Below are 18,973 nucleotides of genomic sequence, written 5' to 3' on the forward strand. Positions count from 1 at the left end.
TGAGGGACATCAATTATTGCTTTCTTAAAGTTACACAATATATTCCCCTGATTTTGGAAACTAACCTCAAAACACGAATATTGTTTAAAGAATGTTACCCAAAGCTACATAACTTTTAATACATTTCAGCTTCAATATTATGCAGGACTCATTCGCGAGACAAATTCACGAATTCAGGTATGTTTAGACCACGTTATTATTATTTATGCCGTTTTTTTTAAATTCGGAAACATACACATTGTGACTTATGCTTAAATTGAATACATTTGAAATGTACAAGTCATTGCATGTTATCGGCTCATGCCAATATCTATAATGAAATTCTATACCGTTTACTTTCATACAGCTTTATATAACAAGGTTTCAAATGCGGGAATTCAGCAGACCGGTATTTGTTGAAATAGGACCAATTTTTGTTAACATATAGTTGCCATTAACCTTGTCACAATACGCCATGAGTACATGATAACTTAACAGAAGTTTTTTTCTAGAATTTCTTTTTTGTACGTAAAATGCAAAATTGTTTTGGCATATGTTAAGATATTCATTTTCTTGATAAAACATGTGTTTGTGCGTTTTGCGTTTTCACTAATTCCATTATATATTGGTGTACTTTGGTATTATACGTGTAATGTTTATACAACGTGCACACTGTTTTTTTCTGTTTCCTTGACCTCTAGAAGATTTATTTATAAAAAATAGTTAAAATATATGTTTATATATATTTACTCTGTTTATAATGTCAATGTTAACTGTGCTGATCGCTGGCGAAGTGTACGATATTGTTCTGTGTATACATGTTTCTCCTATATAATTTATATGTATATATACATTTGGCAGTTTTAGACAAATGCATAATTTTTCATCCGTAAAAGCAAAAACAAGATTTGATTATGTACGGCATGTTGTCAACGTAGATTTGTAATGATTGGTTTCGAAATGTCTGAAAGAAATTTACGTACTGGACTTCTGTCCTATAATCGATGTTTGCATTATCTTCTATATATTAATATTAATATTAAACTCGCTATGTGCAAAGCAATGTAAGTTGAACGTTCCATTTCAGAAAAGGAAAAACGGCTGTAGCTACATGTTGCGAAAAGTTTTCCCTTAAGTTTGCCCCCATAATAAGCGTAAATCTAAATACAAACGGTTTTTAAAATTTAAGTTGTTTGCCTCAAGAAGAACTTTTTCTTTCATTTCAAAGTGGAAACGAAAGACATAATGTGTATCAAAAGTGCAAACTCAAGTGCAATTCCGCATTCACGTTGTAATTCGTTGAATACAACTAGAATTCTAAGGGTTAAATTTAAAAACTACACAACCGAAATCTTAGATCATAAATCTGTAAAACAAAGTATCTTTATGTTAAAACCATCTAAAACTTTAAAACATCATATCAAACGAACACAGAAACATAATGCAATATTAAATATATAACTGGGAAATCGATGGGGTTGATTTTTAGCTCATCTATGTGTCTAATTTCATGCGTAAATCCATCATGTAAATTTCTGTTTCCACAATTTCATCTTCGATTCCTTCAGTTTCCGTGTTTGATAAGATTTTGTTGTTCAGTGTCTCTAGCATTTCCACTTTTGTCTCCAACTTTTTCAGAAGTGAGTTGATTTCTATCAGCGTTCTCTTTCTTTTCTACGATTTTCTCCAGCAAAAAAGCGATTGTGCGTTTGGTACCTCCTCTATTTGATCGTAACTTCTGTAATTTCATCGTACTTCAAGTGCAATAATCACGGCACCAAAATGTATGTAAAGACGTTGTAAGTGATAAGAGGTTGTGTTCAGGTTCGTTCCTTTATTGTATTTAAATAAGAACATAATATCACAGGATATGACGTTGCGTTAAAAACAACGTAATATAAAGTGGCGCGACGTTACGTTAACGCGCCAAAACCGCGACAACTTACTATCATGAGTGAACTGGGCAGGCAAAGTTAGATAACTCTGGCTGGTATTTTGACAGAATTATGCTTTCATACTTGCAACACTTACTAACTATTATAAGGGGACTGTGCAGGCAAAGTTATGTAACTCTGACTAGCATTTTTACAGAATTATGGCTCCTTTTATACTTAGAAAATTGAAAATTTGGTTAAGTTTTGTGTTAAGGTCCACTTTATTTCTAAAGTATCAAAGCTATTGTTTTCATACTTGCAACACTTATTATCATAAGAGGACTGTGCAGGCAAAGTTTTGTAACTCTGACTGGCATTTTGACAGAATTATGACCCCTTTTATACTTAGAAAAATGAAAATTTTGTAAAGTTTTGTGTTTAGGTCCACTTTATTCCTAAAGTATCAAAGCTATTGCTTTCATACTTGCACCACTTACTAACTATCATAAGAGGACTTTGCGGGCAAAGTTGTGTAACTCTGACTGGTATTTTGACAGAATTATGGCCCTTTTTGACTTAGTAACTTTGAATATTTGGTTAAATTTTGTGTTTAGATCCACTTTACTTCTAAAGTGTCAAGGCTATTGCTTTCAAACGTTAAATATTTTCTTACTATTATGAGGGTACTTTACCTGGCAAGTTGAATTTGACCTTGACCTTTGAATGACCTTGACTCTCAAGGTCAAATTATTAAATTTTGCTAAAATTGCAATAACTTCTTTATTTATTATCAGATTTGATTCATACTTGGACAAAACAACACTTACCTGACATACCACAATAGACTCCACCCAAACCATCCCCCATGCTCCACCTCAGAATCTCCCCCACCCCTCATTTTTTTCCATTTTTTTCTTTTTTTTGAAAGATCATTTAATATATGACCACACCTCACACTATACCCTCCTCTCAACCGCCCCCGAAACATGGTTAAAAACACAAATATTTATTTTTATTATTTTATTTTTGAAAGACTGTCCAACCATGCCACCCAAGAATCCCCCCTCCCCAAAAAAATAAATAAAACTAAAATAAAATAAAAATAAATAAATCTTTTTTATCTTTTTTTTGTTTTTTGAAAAATAATTTAAAAATGACCACACCCCCGCACTATACACCCCTCTCTAACCCACTCCTACTCCTTTCTGGTTGAAGTATTGAGATAGGTCCCTTCACCTTAAACAAAAGAAACATAGACGAGCGGTCTGCACCCGTTTGGCGGTGCTCTTGTGCTTTAACTTATCGCAGATTATTGCACAATTAAACCAATTTCAGGGGTGCTTTTTTACACATGATGACCCGCCACCGAATTTCATTCCAAAAATGCGTTTACTTTTTCGTAGAAAATAGCGGTTTTGGTATTTTTTCATAAAACACACTTTACAACATATTCATTCCTTGTAAAAGTTACATGTATGTGTGTAGTGCGAGAGCTTTTCAATATTGTTGAGACACCTGTACCGTAAATGAACAACACGCCGCATTGTTACTACTATAGCCATGTAGACCATGAAAACATTCCCTGCACATTATATTTGATAGTGTTTTATAATCCAATGTCGCGCATGCGTTTGAACCTAACAATGTATTCATTGAATAACACGTTTAGCCTTTAACCTTTAGATTACATGATCTATTGAACTATTATGCAATACGAGTATTAAAGTGAAGTTAGCTAAGAGTAATTTTAATATGACGTTTTAACTGATTTATTTAATTTCCACAATGTTATTATTAAGTTAAGATATTAGTATGTATTTGCTTTAAAACATATATAGTAAGGTTAATACAGTTAAAATATCTTATGACAACATATGCTATGTTTTAAATATGATTATACCGTTATAAGCAATATAACTATCGCATAAAAACACTTGAAACAACAAAGCACAGCTTATACATTCAGTAGTAAAATATGATCAGAATAAACTCCTTCCAAAGATCGATACTCTCGATTCGTTTGCCGAGGCAAACTCAGTCGCAACTGCGGACAAGTCCGTGTAATTCATCGAGACTCAGCAATGTTTTAAAAATTGGCTTAGCTTTTCATTATTAAAAAAATACTTATTTTATCATTACAGTCATGCACAATTAATCATGACGATTATTATTATAATAAACTTTAAAAAAAAACAACGCTAATGTATTAACGCATTTAAACTGCTTTATGTCACTTTCTTTAAAATTCACAAATTCATTTCTAACTTTCCGAACAGTCTCTAATGTATAAAATGTTTACACTTGTTATATGTACAACTAGTATGTAGTCTTTTAACGCTAAGTTCACTTAATAAGCACATTTCAATCGATTATTTTCTAATTTTGGGTAACAACTAGTTTTCCCGTAGCTTCTCTTCCTATTATTATATTCTCGCCATCAAAAGTACACGTTGTAACTGGATAATATACTTGGATTGTGTCTTTGAGGAGCATATTTTTCAAACAGATAATGCATGTTTTATAAATATGTTAAATGCGTTTTAAAATACAGAAATATAATGCGCACTGACACACTTTCAATATCTCCAGTTACTATTAAAATGTTCAAAAACATAAATAATTACAAAATATAGCCGTTTGATTTTCTAAAATCACGCATACTATAAAAATCACAAAAACTGTTAATTGAATATCATTAAGTAGGTAGCATCTTTGCTCCATTTAGATTTATGGAGAACAGTAATATAATTTTTATTATAAAAGAACCTTATACAATGTAGAGCTATCTAAGCCATAAGCACTTCCCTTTTCTGCATGCTGTTTCAATTTCAACCATGCTATCATCTATATTTTACATTAAAGAAAAGTTTCTTTCCCCAAAGCTGCACCAACATATTACTGTATCGATAAAAAGAACACGTCACGTAATAAATTAACAGTTTCCTTATCCATTTAAACCTGTCTCTTCCCGATTGGTGATGCTTTATATGTACCAGACTGTTCTGAAAATCATGTCATATAATCAATTTACATGAGATAAAATTAAGTAATATCTATTTCGTGATTCGTTTGATCATATCCTACATCATATCGTGAGAGAAAATAACCTAAATACAACGGTGCATTTCGTCATGACTTGTAAATAAAATTTAAAGGACGTGTTCACAGATTGTTGTGTCTTTACAAGAGGTCATTACATGTATTAAATTGGAATTTTTAAGATATCGAAAAGCCTAAAATAATTATTGACACAAGGAATTTGAAACCGGGAACTCTTGAAGCACAATCTATACCGAGTTTCTAGCCAGACTAGTCAGGCTTTCGAAATTTAAAATGTATGTTAAAGGAAATAGTTTAAAGATTTGCTTGATTGTCGTTGAAAAATTTAATTAAATGCGACCACTTACACATTTTTAATGTTTGAAAAATTGTTATATAAGCAGAAAAACGAGACCATAAGTTGAATTAAAACAGTTTGCCATCATCGATATTTGAACCCGGGACCTTTAAGAGCCAACGATTACTTACTATCACTTTACTGCTCAAGCTTTCAAGATGTCATCGCATTGTAAACGACAAGTTCGTTACATAAGAATTTTCTAAATTATAAATGATTGATGTTACACATTTTAATGAATGATTATCGATAAACGAACCGATATTTTAAGACATTTTATAATATGGACGTGTTATTTATATTGTATAAATATAATGTATACATATATTTTGGAATATGTGGCTCTTTTTTTAAATTGCACCAAATAATAAAAAGTCCTTTAAAACGCTCTGTTAGTTATAGATAGTTTAAACAAAATTGTAAATCAATACAAAAGCTATGTTATGGTGGCTGATTTCTACCAAAGCGTTCTGGTGTGTTGCCGGGTTTAAAGACGGTCGCCTAAACGGAAATACGAAATAATAGAAAAAATACCCCCACCCGAAAAAGCATGATTTAAAAAGCTTCATACTCCAATAATGACTTGTGTCGCTATATTTGCCCTGCTGATGGGTATATTTGTTGTTCTGGCGTCAAGTTTGCGACTTTCATAATCAGGGGGGAGCGATACATATACCCGTCAAAAAGACAAAAGGGCGCCGTTGTGACAATAATGACATTTGTAGTTCTAGGACTGAGAGGGTGTCAGGGGTGGCGAAATCTCAAAAAACTATACTTGTCCACGGACAACAATTTAGGAAATTCAACTTGTCCGTTGCTGAACTACACTTGTCCGTTAAACTTAATGTTTATATAAATTATAAACGCATTTATTGTTATACCTACACATGTACCATTCTAATCAGATAAAATAGTGGCCAGTTTCTTAGAAAACTGATTATAGCAACGGTGTAATCCTCGTGGAAATTGTGCATTCCATGCGTAATATTGTCAAAACATTTTTTCATCACGTTAAGCGTTTTAACAAAGACTTGTTGAATTAATTACACACAACTGTAAACGTTTTGTTTTATTCTCAAATGAGCATAAGTAAATGTGTAATCCGACAAACACTTCTGAATTTTAATCACAGCCATTTCCATATGCAACGTAACTATCCGGCAATGCTCGAATTTGTATGAAATAACATGAGAAAAAAAATGATGCTAGAATTTAGCCAACATTTGGTATGGGAAGGTATAAAACCCGGAAATGTCCGGAAAACCCGGAATTCTTTTAGGTAAAACCCTGAAAAGGTCAAAATGGTTATAAATGCATTGTTATTCGTCCGATATGAATTATAATGGTACCGTTGGAAAGAAGAGCCATCAAAGCTTCTAACGATGTAAACATATTGTATGGCAGGGTCGGGGTCGGTTTGTAAATTGCGGTCAAAGTCCGTCTACTTTTAGTGTTTTTTTTTCGCACACAAAAATGCCTAATGGAAAACCCGGAAAAGGTAAAAGTGGTTTAGAGGAAACAGTTTTATTAATTCGATATTAATTATAATGGTACCTTTGTAAAGAGGATCCTGATAAGTGCCTACGAATGATTTTGATTTATATCTTATATTGAGGGTAAATAGTATATATGATGGCTTTTGTTGTCGTGAGAACAATAAGGAAAAGACAGCGGGTGGTTTGACTATTTTCCCTCATGATCTTATTTCTGGAGTTAACTTAATATTGTTTAATTAAAAACATGCGACGTTGTTTTTGTTTCATTTCATTGTGCCTTAGAAAGTTACAGTTATGTTGCTCTGGTGAACATACAACCATTATGTAGTTGAATAGTTTAATCAAATTAAGCGTATTCTCTTTTATTGTAGTTTGATTGAAATTGTCATGCAATTAGGTTAATTAGTGTTTTGCTTTTGAAGGTTTTTTCTTTTCTTTTGGCAAAGTGTAATGTTTCGCCGCCCTTAAACCGGGTCTAAACCTCAGGCTATGCGTTGCTTTGCATTGGCCATGTTAATGCGGTGACCCCAGTGTGTGTCGTGTTTTTTGTCTTGTGTCGAATTAAATTGCAATTGGCCACATGCCTAAAATGACCGGCCTTGTTTTGACAATACATTAATTTCCTGCAGATGCAACTTGATATTAACGTTATTTATAATTGATATTGGACTCGAATCTGTGAGTTCATCCATAATACACAATTATTAAACAGCGTACATTCATCAGCATAATTCGCTAAACGTAATATGAAGCGATGTATCTTATTAGAATTGTCAAAACCCTATTGTGTGTGTTTCCAAAATAATCGTACATTATGATAGTATGACGATATTTTGTACAATCCTGACAGACGCGTTAACTAATTATATTTGCGTAAATTACTTGTATTGCCCTCTTTTCGTTATTATTGATGAAAACACGGAGCTTCATAGCACGTTCGGTTATCTCTAGCGCCACCTCTGTTTGGAGTTGTATTATTTATTGAGTCAACTATAATCCAAGATGGTACTTGTAACCGATAGTAAAAATGAAGATAAGTGAGTTTATATGTCTTCGATGATATCACAAGTCCCTTAAATGTAACATGTGGAAAACAGCAATTAAGATTAAAGAAACCTCAGCTAATGTAATTTACGTCATGCACAACACGTGTAAAACATTGCCCAATTGCCGGGGTCTTTGTGCCGATGTCGTTTGAACCGATAACGAACACAACAACCTGTAATGATGGTTTAATGTACAATGAACAGGATTTGATGTGAATAAAAGAAAATATATCCCTTTTCCTTATATACAAGAGAAATTGAGAAAAATAAGGTTCAGTCTCGTGAAAATGTGACATTTTATGTCGTGGGGACAAAGCAGGATGAAGATCCTTATCGCGCATGCATACCACCGCTTTAGTTTTACATGAAATTGGTGAGGTTATCACAGGGGAGGGGCGGAGGCGGGCACAAATCTTGACCAAAGCGTGACCAAACGATCGTTATTTGGGCATTCATAACGTTGAATATAAGTGACACGAGTGTGGTGCTTTATGAAAATTTCGGTTTGGGGGACTTAAAAAATGTATTTGAAAATCTTAACAAGTATTATCAAAGTACGGAATCCGGATAGTGCCATTAATAATCTCGTCCTCCTTTCATTACGGACGATAGAACAAGTAATATCAAGAAACATGATAGTTATAATGACGTTTCTATGGTGTTTTTTTTCAATAACAAATATGTGTCACTATGAGTTGTGTATTGGCTGCAGCGAATCTACCGTGTATCTCATTTCTGGAGAAATCCTATCAGCAGCTAGGCCAGTGTTGACCAATTCACAATGAATTAACTAAAAAGGATCTTGTGTATTCATTTTTGATACAGTGTATTCATGGCTCAAATCTCATTATTTCTGGTATGACACACCGTACTTTGTACGACTAAACAATGCAAATGAAAATAAATCCAGAAACATAAGTGAAATGGCGAGTTGATACGGATTAAACTGTATATAGATCAATATAAGTATTTTCAAATATACACAATCGATCTTTAAAAAAATAACATGTTTTATTTAAATTCCGTAGTATTGTTCTGATATTCTAGATGTGTTTAGAAGATCATCATATTTGCCAAACATTTACAGGGAAATTTTTATGATATAATAGAATAACATTATCACTTACATGCGGGTTTTTAAATTGCCTCGATCAAAATTACATTCTCAACCTTATTCAGCATATAAATTATTGTGTTTTTATTAATTAGGAAACATACATGCATTCCTAAATGAAAACTTTATTTTTAATATACATTCTTTTTTTGACGGTAATAGCCGTTTTACTGCGTCAGTGAATTGTTAGCATGAATTAGCTTTACACATAAGTATATAGCCTCTGTATGGGGGAATTAGGTAGAGTCCGACAGATTCCTGTACAATTGAGGTTAATAGAGGCAAATATTACAAGGGCCAGAACTTCCTAAATAATAGGCAATATATAACTTCCGGCATTAACGTACAACTGCATGTCGCCCTGAAGAATGTCCATGAGTATAAATGAAAATCCATTGAAATAATAAGAGGAGATGCGTTCACAAGAAATTATTCTTATACTAAGTATATTGAAAAAAATAATCCAAGGGTCATTATTTCAGTTTAACGGTAACCGATATTTAAATTTCCGAATAAAAGACGGGAGAGCTTATGTCCGCCCCTATGAAATTGACGGGAGGGTTTTTATCCGGATGCCTTATATCCCTATTATATGCATGTAAAGTGATAATGTCGAAAGAAAAGCGTGTTGCACGAAAATCGACTTTAAAGAAAAAAAACGTAGAGTCGGGTTACCGGAAACAATTTTACGCTTTAAAACTGTACCTTTAAAACAAAAAATTTCATAATTTGGTAGGGAAATCAAACAACTTATACCAACCTACAGCGCACATCTGATATTGAAAAAATACTTTTGCATATTTTAGGAACGTCATAAATTTTCCTTCACAACGATATTATTTTAATTCAAGTCGGTAGAAAATATTGCTTTTATAATTACTTTTATCTTTTCCGAATTTTACGCAAAACATAATTAGGCATTAGAAATCATAAAACTTTACCAACTTTGGACGCTAACAAGAGTGCTAATTTGATATTGTAAAACATTATTGTTGCATGTTTTACAAACCTTAGAGGGCCTCTCTACTAGGATACCATAATAATTAATATGGAAAAAAATAATATAGCTTTTATAACGTAGGTTTTCCATAAATGTCGCTACTCTGTTTTTTGTTTTATATATTGTTAAATGCGCATTTTTTAGCTGATTCGTTTGATATAATTATCATGACGCTATGCTAAAAAATTAAAATTTTATTAAAAAAACATGTACATCACATGCGCAATTTTCTGGATGGACGGACTTTTTGACGTTACGTCATAGCATATTTTGATAATAACATGAATATGATATTGACACATCATTTAAATGTTATTAACCTATACAATTACAACTATTAATGTAACACTTGATCAATATCAAATTTCGTATTTTGCATGGTTTGTTGTTGATTACACGTTTAAAAACAACAAATAAAATAAGTTGTAGATAAAATTAGTTTAACACAAGACAAACACATACCATATCTCCAGGTTAATTTCAAAACTGTGTTGACTGCCATTACTACGAATGTATAAGTTTTTAAATGAAATAACGAAATAAATCCTGAACTTCTTCTATTTAGCTTTTGTTTGGACATTTTTATTATCTTATATTTATTCAAACCAAGTTATACATGAACAGCACATTCGTCTTTAAATACTACTTGTATGTATACGCTGCCCTGTATCTTTTTGAGCAACAGTATTTAAAAGTATTTTATTAAAATAATAGACTTGCAAAACCAGCATAGTTGTTGATAACCTGTCATCAGGCTAACGGAGTTCACATTTTGCAAATGCATTTTGTGTTTTGACCTTTTTGGTCAGTCATTCTTGTTATTCACAATATTATGAGGCGTTTATGACACAAAGGTTGCATTATATCAAACCATTCAGAACAGTAGTATTATGTTATAACGTATTGGGTTGTTGGTTACATGGTTAACACGTACTACAGTATTTTTAAAATGGTATCAACGCAATTAATAAGAAATGAAGCATTAGGAAGACTAGCAAGCACTGATTAACAAAGTATAAAAATGAAGTGTCTTGAAACATTACACGTGTTTATATTTGCGTACACAACCGGATTTATAAGCGGGATATTGTGAGTAAAACGCCGAAATATATTGCTGACATAATTATTTTGTTTACCAAATATCTCCGCTCAATATTTACGCCATTGCTTTCGGATTGGCCAAACGCGTCCAATTGTGTCGTATCATATGATCAATTGTTCAAGTTATCTTCTTTGTGAGGGAAAACTATTTTTTTCCTGTTTACGTGTTATTTGGTGTTTTATCTCAACATAATCTTCCGGTCTTTACATCCATGTCAGTTGGATTTGAATGAATTTTCTTCCTGTCCAATTGTGTCGTTTCATATGATCAATTGTTCAAGTTTTCTTCTTTGTCAGGGAAAACTTTTTTTCCTGTTTACGTGTTATTTGGTGATTTATCTCAACATAATATTCCGGTCTTTACACCCATGTCAGTTGAATTTGAATGAATTTTCTTCCTGTCTTTTTTAGTTTCGGGTTTGAATTAGAAAATTGGAAAACCAATCAAGCACACGCGAGTAAGTTGTACTTCAGGAAGTAGTGTGATTTTGCTTTAAATGTATAATATTGCTTCATAAGCTCACCTGAAAATACGTCATGATGTTATAAGTCAGTCGTAATTGTATGTAGTGAGTTCTACCATTCAACTCGGTTAAAAACACAGCGGTGTTTTAAAACAGTATTTCAATATATAATTTTCATTTTTGCAGATGAAATAAGCCAGGAAATGTAATGTTCAAATTATACATTATATATATGTTTTTTATACATAATGACTATTTTACCGTCTTTGTTCAACTTTAATATAAATTGTAGTTGATTCAAACGGAACACTTCTCCCAATCAACGGAACTGTACGTAATCCAACTAGGCTTTCGGCTTTTCACGTCCCAATGTCCCGACGTTTGTGAGTCTAGAAATTTAGTTAGGTAGGAGCGATGTAACGCACTCTGGGTTTTCCGGACATTTCCGGGTTTTATACCTCCCCTTTGGTATAAATAATGCATTTTAAAGTTTAAGACGAACGTTCAACATTTAGGTACGGAATGAACGAACAAACCAATCTGTACACTGCCTATTAAACAGACGGGCCGAATGTTGAAAATGCGGCATGCTAGCCTCCTGGTCTCTTATCACGCTTATAGAATAAGCGAGACCACTGTGCGGGAGAGTGCCCATATTTTAGCTTGATTGCTCCGCAAATAGCACTGACAATGTTATCGGGTGTCAACATCCGGTTTTGTAAAACTTAATAACGGCTTTAATACAATCTATTTTTTTGTATTTCTCAACCCGACTGGTTGTCCACGGACAACTTAATTGAAAAAAATCAGTTGCCCGGACAAGCAAATGTACGACTCGGGCAACTCGGACATTTGATTTCGCCACCCCTGGGTGTATTTGTCGTTCTGGCGTATTGTTGGGTTGGCGACTTTCAAATCCACCAACACATTTGAAAGACACATATACCAACCACAAACACAAAAAGGGTTCTGAAGTGTTCTCGTGTTGTCGGAAATTACATCCGACATCACGCCAGAACGATATGACAGAAATCGGCTTCAACATTTTTTCCCATTTTAATTGGCGATTATTCATAAACGAAACGATATTTTAAGTATTCGTATTCGTCAAAATATAATGTATACATTCATGTGTGAATATAATATAAGTTCTTTTTTTGAATTTTGCGAAACTGTAAACACTTCCCGTTAATTGAGATTGTCGTACAATACAAACGAGTGTATATAAATTAATCGTATATCAAATCAAATTCATAAGCTCTAGTTATTATAACCAAAATATTGTACACATCATTCGTATTTAAAATGTGTATTAATGAATTGTATTCATTAAACATCATTTTAGATTATCTTTATATTGAATAAAACGAAACATGTTTTTATAAATTTGCAAATCATACACATGTCTTGCTATGTATTACAATAGGACACAAATCGATGTATTAATTTAACACATGTTACTAATGCATGTAGTTATATAAACACATACTTGCGATATTTTTTAGAAACACACTCTGTTTGAAGTCTTTTCCATGGAAATTAAATAAATTCATTGCACAATGCAGTAAGGAAATTAAGTTGATTAACTATGATAACTATCGTTTTGAATTTGTTTTTTAAAATCATAATAGAAATCTGCCATTTATTATTTATCATTTTCACACAAACATTATACACCCTTCGACTAGTTATAGGCAGATGTGATGCTTACAGGATATTTAACGTTATTACGTACTTCTTAAACAGTTGGTAAGCATTGGAATTCCTACAGAAATGATGCTAACTATTATAGTTATTTGTTTATGTAAAAAATTATCATTTGATCATAGCATACAAGTATTATTCAACGTATTAAAAATGTACATAAGTGTGGTAAGGTATGTACTATATATATATATATATATATATATATATATATATATATATATATATATATATATATATATATATATATATATATATATATATATATATATATATATATGTATATATATATATATATATACACAGACACAATATTTCTTAAACTTAATTGTACTGATTAATTAAACAACTAAGCAACTTTCATATCTAACAGTTTATCACATAATATATCACTGTACATTTAATCAAGTTTTGTTTCCTTAAAATATGGACATTTACGCAAAGGTATTTGAAATATGTTTTCTCGCGACATAAAATTAACGCAAGACATCGAAGTAAAAATCACTATCATTAGATATTTTATTCAATATCCACTATATATATACACTAGAGTGTGTGATTTTTGTAACAATTATACTCATTCAAAAATTGAGATATATCGCAGTTTACAAGGAACTGTATTATGTGCAAGAAATAAACAATTTCAAATTTAAGTTAATGTTACATTTAACTTAATTGTGTATCCTGTCGTGGTCTTTACACGATTTTGCATGTTTCTATAGAGTTCCTTTTGTTTTTGGTATACAAAACCGTTAAGCAATCACACTCGTGTCTTTTTGGGGAGTTTTCGGCATCCCATGTGTGTCTGTAACATGTTGGTGAACTTCAATTGAGCCTTTTTTGCAGATTTTTTTTTGGACTGCGTTTTTTAGTATTGCGTAACTAGACTGTAATTCAACTGCCTAAAACTACATTCAGGCGAATTGAGTTTTCGTTCAAGTAAAATGACATAATAATTTTAACTTTCTTTTCCAAAGGGAAAATGTTTATCTTTACATCGACACAATGCTTGCAGAATGTGAAATACAAGAAAGGCAATACAAATCCTCGGACGTTAGCCGTTTTGCGATTTGATTCTATTTATATTAAATTTAATGTAATCTTACTTTAATTCTCGATTTGTTTGTGCTTCAAATGGAAGTCAGGAATTAATTGCGGACAGTCTTAAGCTACACTATTCTGTGTTGATGACGTCTCTTATAAACTAAAGGCATCTTACGTGTGTACATGGTTATAACGTCTTTTCATTTTCACAACTCATTTCATGAGTATGTGTTTGTTTTATTCAATCCGTTCAGTATTTGTTTTTAATATTCCAATATTGTAAACAACATACAAATCCAATGCTGTTTCAAACTGTAGAACATTGATGTTGTTTCTTGATATTTTCATAATGTATATAATGCAATAGGTGATGGCATTTGTGTGTTTCAGTTGCTTTCCAATTATCTTAGATCTAATTTTCGTGTTGTATTAGTTTATATATAGTTATTCAAGTATGTAATTTAATTGTGCTGTTTGAATTCACTATAACATGTACGCAAAGGCACAAATAATTCGCTGATTGATTTAAACATATTGAATTGTAAGCATTTTCCAAGTGTCAACGTAGTTATCTTTCACTACATAATTGCTTTATTGTTTAATATTACGTATTATGAAGACGTTGTTAAACAAGGTTGCCTGAAACATGCAATATTTCAACACTATATTGTGAGATGTTTAAAACAAGTATAGTCATTCCGATATTCAATAAAACCCGGTTTACAGGGAATGTTTTTGTCAGTTAAAGAGAGTTTAAGTGAAGGTTTCATTTATTTAATCATTGTATATCCCTCCTTGTTTATTTACAATGTATTTCATTTTCCTATAGAGTCCATATTGTCTTTTGGTATAAAACATTAAGCAATCGAATCTTTTGTGGTTATTTTTGGCATCCTATTTGTGTCTTTAACATGTAAACTTAGTGCATTTTAAGTGAGACGTCTTTGATGGATGGTCTGTTGGACTGCGTTTATTGCGAAACTCGTTTTAATCGAAATTTAACTTTCGAATTGAGTTTTCATTCAAGAAAAATGACTTGAACACATCTTACGTGTTAACATGTTTATAATGTCTTTATGTTCTCACTACTTATTTCAGGTTCTTGTTTGTTTAAACTGTAAGGTTACAAATACTGTTTTTATATATTCACGTTGTTTACGTTGCCGGTAAGATGCAGTTCAAACGTATGCAGTTTTTCTTTAATAATATGTATTCGTACATGTTTGCTTTGTTTAGTCTCATGAAACACGTACGCGGTTATTGGTATTTTCTTTTTGTTACGAGTGGAATTTGACTTTTATTTTTGGTACTTTGCTAGAGCAATTTTTTTCTTATAAAAATAAAAGAAAAACACACCTGTGTCGTTTTTGTTTTATTGGGCCTGAACAATTACGATTTGTTAAACGTTTGACATAAATAACACAACTGAGCAAAACATGATAACAGTGTTGAAAATAACGTGTATCTATACTTACATATATAAATATGGTCAACATTTGATTTCATATAATAAAATGTAAAACAACAGCTGATAAGTAAAGAGAAAAATACAAATACAAATTATATATATACCTATATTTTCTAATTTAACAACAAAAAGTCCTTAAACGTATGATAACAATAAATGTCATATACTTGTTATATCCTTGCTTTCCCGCACATAGATTTCATCCAAGCTTTCTTGTTAGAGCTAAATGTATTAATAAGCAATAGGTAAAAAGATATAACATACAATGTCACTTTGGTAGTTTTTCTCAATAGGCGTTCAACTGCATGTAGCACGATTAAATAAATATCACAATATCCATTCTTAACTTCAACACAGTTTATCACGATTGAAAAGACTCTAAATAAAACATCTGCGTGTCGTCGCTCGTCGCTCAAAAAATCTAGACATAGCTTTTTTAAAGTGTGGTTCATAATAAATACAAAATCAAAGTTACAACAAGGTATACGCGTATCAGAACACAGCAGAATACATTAAATGGATGCTTACAAGGTGTTTTAAGGTCGAACCGTAAAGGAGAGATACATATTACAGATTTCATTTTAAATTAATATTTAATTATTTTATGTTAATAGCTCGACACATGTGTACATATTTGGTTTTTGTCTTTAATACAATGGAATATAACTTACAGAAAGCATACATTCAAAGCTGTCGTTCAATGAATCTCCATGTTTAACCTTTGATAATATGGCGGTATACATTGATTAAAAACTATTAAGACTATTTCAACTATTACCCAATTGAATTCATGTATACCATATGTTATCACTTACAATATAATCGATGGTCTTAGTTGATTTAATTAAAGCACAATATAAATGTTTACCTGATAACATGCGTTAATACACCATGCAATTCAAATAAAGTATCGAAAACCAGTCTGTTCTTCGATATACATTTGATATCGTTCGGTCCAATGTATTAATCGTTTGTTTTTTTTTTAAAGAATATTTATAAACAGTTTTCCAAAAGTATTAAGAAAAGTAATGCATCTGAAAGTGTTTACTCCGTTAAGGCTGCCCTTTTTATGTAGTTGTATTACGTTGCCCTCAGACCATGAAGATGGAAAACACACCAATGTAAAAACTTTAATACATAGCGTATGTAAATATGGATACACATTTATTTAAAAAACAACAACAACACATAAGGCCCTGCACTTTTACCACGATGAGTTTCTTTAAGAGCATTCATACTTTCGTTCATTTATATTGGCAAATGAAATTTTTCAAACATAATTTTAAATTAATTCTTTTCATATCGCTCAATAATGAGCAAAGCATTGGCATTGGGTTAAACAATCGGCTGTCTGGATCACTAATGCATTCAAAATATTTTTTAAAGCATCTAGGGATTCATTCAATTTATGCAAGCCTGCTTCGCATTTCCCAACATGATTTTGTATTTTTAAATCTTGCCTCAAAGAAGTTTTTAGTTTCAATATTGTCGCATCCAAATTAAGATTGTGTAATACATAATTTAAATTTCGTTCTTGCTTCAAAAAATGTACGTTTGTTTACATCTGTTTTATGGTTTCTAAACATGTTTGAGTGTCTGTAGAAATAAGTTCTTTTCTCTACACACTCGGCTTTAATTCACGACATACCTAGTCATTTCAATCAGGTGATACCAAAGGTTTGTGTAGACTTAGGAATTAGATTCCATTGCTATTGTGCAGTTTCTTCACGTCTTTTTAAACTTTAGTGCGACAAATTTTGCAAATCAAATATGTAAATGCCCTGCGTTTGTGCACGTTTTATTAAGAGTTGCGATGCCAAGTTTTTAGTCGTATGTTGCGTTGATTGATGGGTGTCTCCTTGTGGTGACGAACGGCATTCAGTGCACTGACACAACGCAGTTTGTTTGTTTACTAACAGCATCAGATGCAAGCTTATTTATATTGTTCTTGAACTTCCCATTTCAGCCATATTTTTCAGGAAATAATGTAAGTATTTTATTCATTACAATCTCATGATTAAATTCGAAATGCAAGCCATTATATTATCGACAAAAATGTTGTTTCTTGTTTCTATTTGTTTAAGACTTACCATTAATCACCGCTCCCATGTTTCAAGCGAAAGTTTTGATCATTGAATATTATTACATAACGTACATTGTCTACAAGTGTTCTACGTGTTTTTTTTCGTCAGAGTTTGATAAACGCGGCATAAAGCATTTTCCCCTTTCCGTCTGTCTGTTGTATACCTGTGCGTCTGTGCGAAGTTTCCTGTCTCAGCCATAAGTATACCAAAATATGATTGATTTAAAAAAAAACATGGCTAAACTGACCATAATCATAAGTTGACATGTCATGTATAACATCTGTCTCTCGGGTCAAGGGACGAAGATAAATGTAATGTTTGAGCAATGATATCCCAGCAATGCAAACCATCAAACGATTCAATATACATGTGATATTGTTCGGCCCAATGAGTTAATCGGTTATTGAGAATTTTTATAAACAGTTTTCCAAAAGTACTAAGATACGTAATACCTATGTAGGTGTTTACTCCGTTTAGGCTGCCCTTTTTATGTAGTGGTAAAACGTTGCCCTCAGACCATGAAGATTGAAAATACCCCAATGTAAAACCATTAATAAACAGGGCTTAAGAACGTCTTTCCCATAGATAGAAAATTCATAAAATAACAAATCAGGCCCTGCACTTTTAGCATGATGAGTTTCTTTAATAGCCGTTTATACTTCTGTTCATTCATATTGACAAATTTAAGTTTTCAAACATTATTTTAATTTCATTCTTTTCATGTCGCTCACTAATGTGCAAAGCATTGGCATCGGGTGTAACAATGTGCTGTCTGGCTCACTAATGCATACAAATTATTGTTTAAAAGCGTCAAGAGATTCATTCGATTTATGCAAGCCTGCTTCGTTTTTCAGCATTTCCCAGTATAATTTTGTATTTTTAAATTTTGCCTCAAATAAGTGTTTAGTTTCAATACGGTCGTTTTCAGATTAAGATTTTGTAATACACGATCTACATTGCATTCTTGCATCAATAAATTTACGTTTGTTTTCATCAGTTTAATGGTTTCTAAACATGTTATAGTGTCTATAGAAATTAGTTCTTTTCTCTACACACTCGGCTTTAATTTACGACATACCTAGTCATTTCAATCACGCGATACCAAATGTTAATGTAGCCTTAGAAATTAGATTACATTGTTTTTGTGCAGCTTAAGGATAGCTATGGCATAATATTTGTTCCTGCCACTGAAATGTTATGTA

At 32.0% G+C, this 18,973-nt stretch overlaps 1 protein-coding gene across 5 annotated transcripts in view; it reads left to right on the top strand.

Moving 5' to 3' along the window:
• LOC127851780 (uncharacterized) overlaps nt 1–18,973 on the top strand; it is a 69,934-nt gene that overhangs the window by 41,451 nt on the left and 9,510 nt on the right. For all 5 annotated transcript variants that reach the window (XM_052385649.1, XM_052385650.1, XM_052385651.1 and 2 more), the window contains 2 exons: nt 130–177; nt 17,654–17,674. In XM_052385649.1, coding sequence (XP_052241609.1) covers nt 130–177; nt 17,654–17,674 — 69 coding nt within the window. The remainder of the gene's footprint in view (nt 1–129; nt 178–17,653; nt 17,675–18,973) is intronic.

The sequence above is a fragment of the Dreissena polymorpha genome, chromosome 11 (genome assembly GCF_020536995.1).
Source record: "Dreissena polymorpha isolate Duluth1 chromosome 11, UMN_Dpol_1.0, whole genome shotgun sequence".
Classification (NCBI taxonomy): Eukaryota; Metazoa; Mollusca; class Bivalvia; order Myida; family Dreissenidae; genus Dreissena; species Dreissena polymorpha.